Source organism: Triticum dicoccoides, chromosome 1B (genome assembly GCF_002162155.2).
Source record: "Triticum dicoccoides isolate Atlit2015 ecotype Zavitan chromosome 1B, WEW_v2.0, whole genome shotgun sequence".
NCBI lineage: Eukaryota > Viridiplantae > Streptophyta > Magnoliopsida > Poales > Poaceae > Triticum > Triticum dicoccoides.
Genome location: NC_041381.1, coordinates 304,999,464 through 305,010,451, shown reverse-complemented (window position 1 = coordinate 305,010,451; position 10,988 = coordinate 304,999,464). Strand labels below are relative to the sequence as shown.

Genomic DNA, 10,988 nt, shown 5'->3' with positions numbered 1-10,988 from the left:
AACGACGATGCCTTGAGAAGGAAACGACATCAAAGACGCCGCCATCGTCTGCCAAGATCGTAGTCACGCGCGGTTCTGGCCGGAAGCCGCGTCGTCCCGATCTCGCGGCTGCCTGGAACCACACGGAGCTTTGCCATAAAGATGTATGCCGCCGCCGGTACTCCGGCGAAGATCCTCCATCCCTTCATCAGAGCCCTCATCATGCCGCCGACCATCCACGTGAAGAATCGACGACGCATCTGGGTGGGATCCAGATCCGCGATCGCCGCCATGCTCACCATCGCCAGAACCACCAGCCATGGGGGCGTTGGTTGCCGCTGCACGGCCATGGGGCCGCCCTGGCGGCGGCGCAAAGCCCCCAGATCGAGGTGCCCCATCCACCTCGAGGGGTTACCGCCGCCTCCTCCCACCTCAGCGCCTTGGCACCATGCGCCGCCGCCATCTCGGCCAATGCCGGCAACAGCGGTGGCAGGATCTGCTGTGGGGTGTGGGGCTAGCGGCGCTGTGATATGATCCCCCTGGCGCCGCCCTGGGGTGGCGGCGCGAGGGGGTCTTCCTAAACACTGTCTTGTGGGAAAGGCTGCACAGATGTAGAAGTTGTGAACGGCGTATTTGTACAAGATAAAAATGTATATTGTTCCTATTGAGAGGATTCTGAATTAGCATTCATTTTTGAATAAATTTTCAATGCAACAACTTCTCGGATGACGACATTCATTTTTGAACAAATTTCCAATGCAACAACTTTTCGGATCACGGCACATATCAACGGCTAAAGACGTTTTCGTAGATACGTATTCCCAGACCTACGTGCCCCTATAATTTTTTGATGCCCTGGCCATGACCGCTGGTAGAGCAACGCACCGCCCCAAGGCTCGCCGCCGAGGCTGAGTGAGGCCACCCACTCCATCTTCGTTCGAGCCAATCGAGCGAAAACCCTTGTATTGCGTTGATCTTTCCCTGTCAAGCAATTTAACGGTATGTGTATGTAGGTATGCGCTGCTACTAGGGACAGCCAGCGCTGTGTCAAAGGCTCAGTCACACGCTGGAATAGTACAAAAGGAAATTAAGAGGAAGCTCCAAATCAAGAAGGCCTTAGAGCATCCACATGCGCGGGTCACCAAATCCGCCCCTCAACCGCACCCCGGACGCGCCCGGGTGCGTCCGCGGCACTGATCGAACACTTCTAAAGTTTTGTCGTCCACATGCATGTATCTTATACATGGTATCTTATATCCATATTAAAACATACAACATGGTTATAAATGTGTATATCATCAAATGGACATAGAAACAGACATAAAAGTGCACATCTCGATTACGAACAGATATCTTAAATCACCAAAGTTCACATAATCCACATGAACGACGGACAAGTTTAAACTAGTACTAAAAACTTGAAATTAAAGAAAGAGACGATGGAGCTTCACCATTTCCTAACCGGCCCTTTGCCCTTTCGGTCACCGGCGCTGTTGTAGGCGTCCAGGGGCGTCAGTGGCAAGATGTGGGTAGTTGGAGTCGGAGCCGTGGTTGGAGGAGGAATCGGAGTGGGCAATGAATGCCTTCATCCGCCGGACAACCCGGTCCTGCTTCCGCTTGAGCTTGGCCATCCTCGCCGCCTTGTGCTCGGACTGCTCAATGGCTAGCCAGAACGCGTTCTTCCTCCCTACTCGGCGAGCGCCCCTCTCCGCCATGGTAGACCCATGCGAGAAGCCGATCCTCCTCTTCGGGCACCGTTGGAACGCCTCCCTCTCCCTTGCCTGCTGCCTCTCGTGCAGGCGGCGCATGCCTCCAATTCCGGCGTCCGCGGCTACGGTCCCGGCGAAGCGAGCACTAGAACCCACCGCCGCCCTTGCGGAGCATCGGCCGGTAGGGGAGGTGGATGATGGAGAGGCGGCGTAGATTGAGCAGCCGTGCGGAGCTACGCGTTGGCCGGAAGGGGCAACTCAGGCGTCAGTTGCACCAGCGGGCGAGCGGTGATGGCCAGATCCAGAACTGCCCCCGTGTCCAACCATGGCCGCTCCATTGTAATGCAGAGGGCCAACTCGTCCTTGTCATCGAAGGAGCTGTCGGAGTGGCTGTGGAGCTCGACATGCTCGCCGGAGATTGGATTATATCGAAACGGAGAAGGGGAGGAGAAGAGACAGGGCGTGAGCGGAGCAAAGTGTGTGTATGATTTCCGGATCAAGATATTTGTGGGGACGAACTGGAGTCGACGGTGGGCTGGACTGACGTGGCGGACGCGCCCGAACCGTCTCATATTCTTCCTACATTTAAATCGGATATGAGAGATGCCAAAAAGCCTGGACGTTTGAGACTGGTTTTGAGATACTCAGGTGAGTGGGTTCACTTTAACCGGTCCGTCCGTCCGAACGTTTGGAAACGGTTCAGAGGTATAGGGAAGTAGATGCTCGTGGCCGCGTGGCTCTCAGCGGCCTATTTATATGCGCTCCCTCTCCCATCATACGTACCACCTCCCCACCTAGCTAGCACGGCAGTGCATGGCCAAGAAGAGCTCCACGTGCTGCAGATCAAAACAGCTCAAATCCTTCCTAGCCGGATCTTTAGGCCGCGCGGCGAGAGCAAATAATCGGCGGGCAGGCGCGTACGCATACGTGTGTCGATTCAAGTGCTCTGGCCTGGAAATGTTAATGTAAGCTCTCTTTCTCTATATATAAATCTGTGTGTGTCTGTTGGTAGGTGCGTTGGTGAAGAATTTGCATGCTGCGCGCAAGATTAGTCGTGATTTTTCAAACCGTACAATTCACGTGACTTGGCCAGGCATGGATGCGGCTGGGTGACTTGGTTTAACAAGAGTTGTTGAGTTTAATGTAAAGATAAACGAGGATGCATCCATGTAACACACGTAGTACATGCCTTGGTACGGAAGGACTTTGCGACACCACAGATCCCGCCCGCCATCCCGATGCATGCGGCGGATGCTCCCTTCCATATGCTGATATGTTGCATGCATGTGCCTAGATTTGGTCCCAAGAAACGACACTCTCTTCAGAGCTCGTACACTTCGCAGTAGTAGTACGTCAGTGCGTGCTGTTAACTTTGAGTAGTAGGGAGTACGTAGTTTAATAAAGAGTCAATTACACCACAGGTGTTTGAACTTGGCGAGAAAAATCAGTTTGGTGCTAAAATTTGTGGCATACATCGAACCGGTGATAGAACTTGGCTTGGGCGTGCATCTACGGTGCTAATCACGTTTGTATACACACAGTGTGCTGACGAGGAAAGCCAACGTGGCACCGGACCCAGCGTCAGTGACTGGAAGGCGGGGAGGAGGGCGTGTGGCCTGCTTTTTGTGGAAAGCACCCTGGAATTTTTTTTCTTCATAGAAAAGCCCCTGAATGAATACCAAATCTTGTAAAAACACCGTGAAACTTACGTCTCTATGACCCTTGGGGCCCATCCGTCAGTAAACAATAGGAAGAGATATTAATATATGCAGAAAAAGAGGTGCGCTGTGGTTCGCACCAGGCACACTACGAAGATGGCAATGCTAAACCACCGCACCAAGTCTAGCTTGGTGTCAACAGGGGATAGTTATATACGTGACCCCACCCTAACAAGACTGCCATATGGGCCCCAGTGAGTGTCTGGACCGCACAGGCGATGGCGTGTGCGGTGGAATTTTATTTTTCGCACAAAAGAGACCCTTGATTTTTCTTTAAAAACAACCTGAGACGGCACTAAACATCTCTATGACCTTTGGGTCCCATCCTGCAGGATACATTACAAAGATCAAATTGATATGCAAAATATTGTGCCTCACAGGTTCGAACCAAATTTTTTTTTGAGGAAGAGGTTCGAACCAAATACCTGATCCCATATGGTCGACCGCCCAAATGGCTTAATTGGGCTGCAGTAACTGCAGCCCACTTTTCACGTATTATTTTTTCTAAATTATAAATAATATATATAAAGCCAAAAAAAATACATACAGATAAAATAATCGTTATGTAATTCTGAAAAAAAAATTCTAAATTATTTTTATGTAATTCTAAACAATATTCTTATTTAAAATAATGTTCTTGTAATTCAAAAAACTGTTCTTATCTAAACGAATATTTATGAAATTCTAAAAATATATGAATGTGTTATTTCAAAATGTCTATATAACTAAAATAGTATTAATGATTTATAAAAGTATTTATGAATTATAATAATTTCATGAATCATAGAAATACTACTAATTTATTCAGAAATACATTCATGTATTCAAGTATTTTTAGGCTATATTCATGCATTAAAAAATATTCATGTGTTTACTTTACAAGAAATATTAATTATTGAGAATAATGTTCATGTAATTCTAAAAAATATTTATGTATTATTTGGAAAAATATTTATAAAACTAAAATAAAAAATATGAATTATAATAGCATTTATCAATTGGAAAAACTATGGTGTGCAAAATGAGGCGCGGTCACTCCAGGTCATTTAAGCCGCATGTGAGCGGTTATAGTTATTAAGTACTGCTATCCCGTATAACCTCGAACGTGGCCTTTGTGTTGTGGCTAGCATGACAGTTTTATTATCGTGAGGTCGCGGGTTTGAATCGGCACTTGGTTTTGGATATTAATATCCTTTTGTACTGTTTCCTGATGGGTGGGCCCCAAGGGTCATAGAGAGGTAGTTATGTTTCAAGGGATTTTCCAAGATTTGTATTCAGTCAGGGGCTTTTTTGTGAAGAAAAAATAATTCCAGGGTGTTTTCTGTGAAAAAAGTCACACGACCTTCTTCCCGCCTTCCAGGCACTGACATTAGGGCCCGCGCCATGTTGGCGTGCCTCATCAGCACACCATGCGTATACAAACGTGATTAGCACCGTAGATGCATGCCCAAGCCAAGTTTTGTCACCGGTTCAATGTATGCCGCAAGTTTTAGCACCAAACTGACTTTTCTTGCCAAGTTCAGGCACCTGTGGTGTAATTGACTCTTTAATAAAGTAAATCTACTAGTACTTCCACTGTTCACTTGCGTTTAGACAATTCAGACAACATATAAAAGAGTGCAATGTCAGCTGTCCAAAACGTCCTATAAAAAAGAACGGAGGGAGTACTAGTAAAAAAAAGGTCTGAAATTAGTATCTTATGTGCGGGATAAAATTCACCGCTTTCCCCCGCGACGCTTTGCAAACGCGGTCAGCAATGCTCCACACGATTCACCTTCCTCTAGCGGTTGATTCAATCCGCCTGCCAAAGCAGCACATACTATTACTTGGCTGCACGGGGCCGCAAACTCCATGACTCACTCTCACACCGATATGATGGGGAGCTCACACTGGGCCGAGGCCAGAACAAAACAGGGACGTGCCGGCAGACGTAGCTCTCTCCATCGGTCCCTCTCCGCGGCCAGCAACAAGCACCACACACCTCTCTCGTCTCTTCGCTCGCTCCGTACGTCCGAAACCGAAAGCCTCTCCTCTCCTCTCGCGGGGTCAGGTCGACTCGACTCGACTCTCATCCGTAGCCGTGTCACCTCTCACCAGTCAAGATCGCGTCTTGATGAACTGCCAGCCAGCCTCTTTTGGACTTTCCTGGGGGCCCAAAAAAACTTTTCTCGAGCAAGTCTCGAAAAGCATAGCACAGCCAGTCCCCACGGCCGGCGTAAGCGCAAAAATGGATGTTAGCCCGGCTGTCACCTCCGTCTGTCTGGACCTTGAGCGAGCGAGCGAGCGAGTGGCCGTGGCCGCGCGCGGGTTTCTACGGGGCGCTTGCGTCTTTTGACCTGTTTTCAACTGACACCGACGGTATACTCGTAGTGGCCAGTTTATAGGAGACCCACCTATCAGGCTGGAGGGGAGGGCGACCATGTGAATGTGATGCCCGGTCCTCCTCCGTGCACGCGCGTGAGCATGTTCGATCTCCCTGTTTCCCTCGCACGAAGTTCACTTGTCTTCTTTCTTCATCTATCTGTTGTTGCGACACAACGATAGCTTCTGTCCGGGCAGATTCATAAGGCCATGCCCAATGCAAAGACGCCTGTGTAGTGTAGGCGCTTTATACGTGCTTGGAATGGTAGAGCACAAGAGGTAGTACAAGTTATGTGCCATAAATCTAATCGCACAAACATTCATCCCTATAAATATACCCTATCCTTATCCTTATGAGCACATTCGAAAGATTGATGCAACAATTTCTGAGCTTTACGAAGTCACCACATACGCCTCATAGCCACACATACTATTTGTTTAGATCATCAATTACACCGACAATATATGTGCCATAAATATACCATTTTATTTTGTATATGAATTCAATGGCATAATTTAATGACTTATAGATTTTTTTGCGAATAATTTAATGACTTATAATTAAATAAAAACACGAGAACAATTGATAATTTATTAGTGATGGTTAAAGTATGTCTCAAGATATGTGTGAACTTGTAAACCCACGGAAGGGAGTATGTCTTCATCGGGACCAATGCTGCTTGAGTGTTGCGCTAAAATTATTTTAATTTGCTATAAAAATTATTGCTAGTTGGTGAAACAAAGGGTATGAAAGCAAATTCTTTAAATAAAAGGGATTGTGATAGTTCCCGTAGGCACAAAGGAAACCATGTGGCAAATCCCTGCTAAGTTCGGCCTAGTCAAACTAAAGCATGTGCGACATGTGCCTAAGACTGATGGATCTAGATCTACGTGAACGTACCAGTTAAAGCAAGTACGATATAGTTAGCTATAAACCTATTTACATAACATTTTTGTCTATGCGAAAAAGCAAGAAAAACGAGTGGACTATCATGGAACAACCAGCGTCTGCACGTGCTCGTTGATAGGAATGAGTAATGTGAGGGGGTAAAAGGGAGAAATCAAAAAATTATACTATACTAAGGGTAAATCCTATATCCAGCCCTGCCGTATGATGAATAAATAATATTACTAAACTTTTATGACATAACAGTCTTTTTTGTTTTAGAGAGATAGGACATAACAGTCTTATACAGTAGCCACCTGCTTGCTAGTATAATACTAAGCTTGCTCTTGCCCAAACCAAAGACCGGCCGGCGCTCCGGTTAGCCGTAGAGAGTCGGAACACGTACAGGACTGTACCGCCCGTGTTAAATAGCCGATCCTAAGCACTCGGGCCCAAGTCCCAACCACGAGGAGATAACACGTCGCGACCTCTCTGCCACTCGTCAGTCGCTCCTACTCCTACTCCTACTCCTATCCCCCTGGAATCCCAGTAGCGACTGCGGCGGCTTGCTCAAACCCTTTGGCGGCTTTGCCACTCTCCCGGCCGGTACGTGTAAACCCCTCGCTCACCGCCGCCGCCGTCGTGCGAAACTCTAGCTTGACCGGGTGGTTGCGCCCATACGCCAGCCGCGCGCCGTTATGCCGGTGGGCGGTGGCACCTTAGCAAGGCGCTGCCTATTTTCGGCCATGCTGACTGACCTCCGTGCTGATCCTCTAAACCGATGCATGCTGCTAGCTACTTAGATCGCAGGCACGGCCGATCAAACTTCAGTTTTCCTGTTTTCCCGTCGTGCCGCTGATCACCTTAGGGGCTGTCCAACTGACGAACAGTTTTGAGCGACTTCAGTGCCGTAGTTGAGAGATTAATCTTCAAATCATGATTGAGCTCACTGTGTCTTTTCTGCACACATTGGTGCAACTTGTAGCTAGCCATCAGTTTTGGGGACTCTCCTACACTATTGACATGCAGTTTCTGTTTCTTATATCCGCAGGATCTAATCTAAGCAAGAAGGCCACTCATTCTGACCGGAAACCGACTGGCATTATTGTCGCTGGCTGCGCTCCATCGGCTGAATTTCTTTCTTCTTCTTCTTCTTCTTCACAACAAGTGTCAATCGGGGGATCTTGCTAGATTGGAGTATTCGGAGATGGCACTTGAGAGCACGGCCAAGGTGGTGCTGGGATGCGTGGCCTTCTCCATCTTCTGGGTGCTGGCCGTCTTCCCGTCCGTGCCCTTCATGCCGGTGGGCCGGACGGCGGGGTCTCTGCTGGGCGCCATGCTCATGGTGCTCTTCCGCGTCATGACCCCCGAGCAGGCCTACGCCGCCATCGACCTCCCCATCCTCGGCCTCCTCTTCGGCACCATGGTCGTCAGCATCTTCCTCGAGCGCGCCGACATGTTCCAGTACCTCGGCAGCATGCTCTCCTGGAAGAGCCGCGGCAGCAAGGACCTTCTCTTCCGCGTCTGCCTCGTCTCCGCCGTCGCCAGCGCGCTCTTCACCAACGACACCACCTGCGTCGTGCTCACCGAGTTCATCCTCAAGGTGGCCCGGCAGAACAACCTGCCCCCGCAGCCCTTCCTCCTCGCCCTCGCCTCCAGCTCCAACATCGGCTCCTCCGCCACGCCCATCGGCAACCCGCAGAACCTCGTCATCGCCGTCACCAGCGGCATCTCCTTCGGCTCCTTCCTCTTCGGCATCTTCCCGGCCATGATCGTGGGAGTCATCACCAACACCTGCATCCTCCTCTGTTACTTCTGGAAGCACCTCTCCGTCGCCAAGGAGCGGGACCAAGAGTCGGCCGGGGGGCAGGACGTCGTTGTGGCCGACGACGAGGTCACCTCGCACCGGTTCACGCCGGCGCGGATGTCGCGCGCCAACTCGGTAAACGGCGACGCCGACTACATGAACGAGCCCATCCGCAGGAGCGACAGCATGAGCAGGAGCAAGAGCTACAACTCCGAGGGCGACCGCGACATCCAGGTCGCCATCAGGTCGGTGCGCGCGTCCAGCATGTCGCAGGAGATGGTGGAGGTGTCCACGGTGTGCGACCGGCGCGACGATGGCCCCCGGAAGGTGACCAGGACGACCAGCCGCCAGCGCAGCGTGATCATCGAGGACGCGCCCGAGCATATCTTCGAGGGCGACGAGAAGGAGAAGCCGCACGACGAGGAGGTGGTGAAGCAGAAGAAGTGGAAGGTGCTCGCGTGGAAGACCGCCGTGTACCTCACGACGCTCGGGATGCTCGTGTCTCTCCTCATGGGGCTCAACATGTCCTGGACCGCCATCACCGCCGCCCTCGTCCTCCTGGCGCTCGATTTCACCGACGCACAAGCATGCCTAGAGAAGGTATATATAGCTGTCTTCTGAAAATCTGACAGTTGTTTTTCAAAATTCTCGGTCATGTATTGTATGGATCTGCCTGTAAACATGCTGTTAACTCGGATCAAAATTTCATGATTTGCATGCAGGTATCCTACTCGTTGTTGATCTTCTTCTGCGGGATGTTCATAACGGTGGATGGCTTCAACAGAACCGGCATACCCAACGCGCTGTGGGAGCTGGTGGAGCCGCACGCGAGGATCGACAGCGCCAAAGGGATCGCGCTTCTTGCCGTTGTGATTCTTGTTCTTTCAAATGTTGCCTCAAATGTTCCAACCGGTAATTAACTCTTTCTTTCCCAATGTTGCCGCTTAGTCAATGCAAGTAGTTTATCCTTGAATCTCTCTTATACTGCAGATAATTTGTGGTTAGACTTGAGAAAAATCTTGTGATTCTAGGATAGCCAGGTTAACTAAACATGTTATCTGGGAATCATCTTTGTTTTTCAGTGTTGCTTCTCGGCACAAGAGTGGCAGCATCCGCTGGCGCCATCTCACCGGCTTCAGAGAAGAAAGCCTGGCTCATACTAGCTTGGGTCAGTACGGTGGCGGGCAACCTCACCCTTCTGGGCTCAGCTGCGAACCTGATCGTGTGTGAGCAGGCGCGGCGGGCGCAGTTCCATGGCTACAACCTCACCTTCTGGAGCCACCTTCGTTTCGGCGTGCCGTCGACGATCATCGTCACCGCTATTGGCCTCATTATCGTCGTTAGCTACTGAACTGGACGGGGAGGAACAACTCCTACGTTGCAGCAGCAGTAGTGCAACACGTAAGCAAACAGCTTCTATAAGCAAGGAAGCAAACCGTGAAAATGGGGTAATTTACCTGATTATCGTCTTTTACATTCGTGTAAACTTCTCGCCCGAAATTAGGCGCGAGACGTCGTCGTCGCCCATCTGCTAAAGCAAATAATGGGCGTGTGTTGTACGTGTGTTGTACTTAGATACATTATAAGATTACCCGGTCGACGCAAGTAGTCGATGTTTGTCCGTCGTATTCGAAAGCCAAACTTTGCTTCGATAGGATGGATGGAAGGACGGGGAATGCAGTGACAATGTTATTTCAGTTGTATGTTTGCAGATAAAGATATTTTATACGGTGGATTGGTGGAGAGTGGGGTCAATATATTTCAACACTTCCGTTTATGTCTAGACTTTCTTACTTTTTAGAAGTGGGATTGATGTAGGTCCTAGATATCTTTTTTGGGGGAAAATCTACTTAGGACTTTATGCACGGGCCGTGGAGCGGGACAGAGAGATGCGTGCGCAAGACGGAAGCGGTCCATGAGAAATCAACGCTCGCCTTTTTCCTCCCATAACATGTGCATTTCCTTATCCTTATGTGCTCTTATCTCTTATTTCTCTTCTCTCCTTGATTCTGTCAAAGAGAGATCACTTACACCGGCGATCAATCATGCTGCCCCAAGTCATACACCTGCTTCGAGCTGGCGCGCTCAAACTGTGAGTGCATGGCTTTTTTCATCATCTCATGGTGACCTTTTCTTTGTTTTCCGTGTGTGATCACCGGCGAGCTTGATGAGCGGGCGGGGGTGAAGGAGGCCATGGGTCTCCGGCGGGGTGATGTGGATCCACTGGCCAGGCATCTACCGATGGGGCTCATCATCTATTCGAGTGCGGGTGTAATTTGTTGAAATTTCTAGCAAGCTTGACAAGGAGGTAGGGTGGAGAAGGGTTGGGCCTTCAATGAGGCACCGTTTGGGGGCACTCATGCCACCATTTATTCGAGCGTGAGGATTCTCAACAACCAGAGCGCTGGGATAATAGCAAGCTCGACAAACTAATATATCCACTTGGTACATCTAATCTGGCAAAATTCTCTGTCCCAGGAAAGGCACACACTCTTAGGACTCCATTAAGGGAATTGTGCGCAGATTGC

The 10,988-nt window shown here is 49.7% G+C and overlaps 1 protein-coding gene across 3 annotated transcripts; it reads left to right on the top strand.

Moving 5' to 3' along the window:
* The first annotated feature begins 2,491 nt into the window (after positions 1 to 2,491).
* On the top strand, positions 2,492 to 10,188 carry LOC119332147 (silicon efflux transporter LSI2-like). 3 transcript variants are annotated; one of them, XM_037605317.1, is made up of 4 exons: positions 2,492 to 2,647; positions 7,705 to 9,060; positions 9,183 to 9,372; positions 9,543 to 10,188. In XM_037605317.1, exons 2-4 carry the CDS (start codon positions 7,861 to 7,863, stop codon positions 9,809 to 9,811), a joined length of 1,659 nt encoding a protein of 552 aa, XP_037461214.1. In that variant the 5' UTR covers positions 2,492 to 2,647; positions 7,705 to 7,860; the 3' UTR covers positions 9,812 to 10,188. The 3 variants fall into 3 exon arrangements, with proteins under 3 accessions (XP_037461214.1, XP_037461227.1, XP_037461220.1); XM_037605330.1 differs by having other exon boundaries at positions 2,492 to 2,653; XM_037605323.1 differs by lacking the exon at positions 2,492 to 2,647 and adding an exon at positions 7,110 to 7,259.
* The last annotated feature ends 800 nt before the right edge of the window (positions 10,189 to 10,988 follow it).

Excerpts from the sequence above, each read along its gene's own strand:
- LOC119332147 (XM_037605317.1), top strand. The coding sequence starts at position 7,861 with ATGGCACTTGAGAGCACGGCCAAGGTGGTGCTGGGATGCGTGGCCTTC. Across the intron at positions 9,061-9,182 it reads CACAAGCATGCCTAGAGAAG|GTATCCTACTCGTTGTTGAT; the intron begins GTATATATAGCT and ends ATTTGCATGCAG. Across the intron at positions 9,373-9,542 it reads TGCCTCAAATGTTCCAACCG|TGTTGCTTCTCGGCACAAGA; the intron begins GTAATTAACTCT and ends TTTGTTTTTCAG.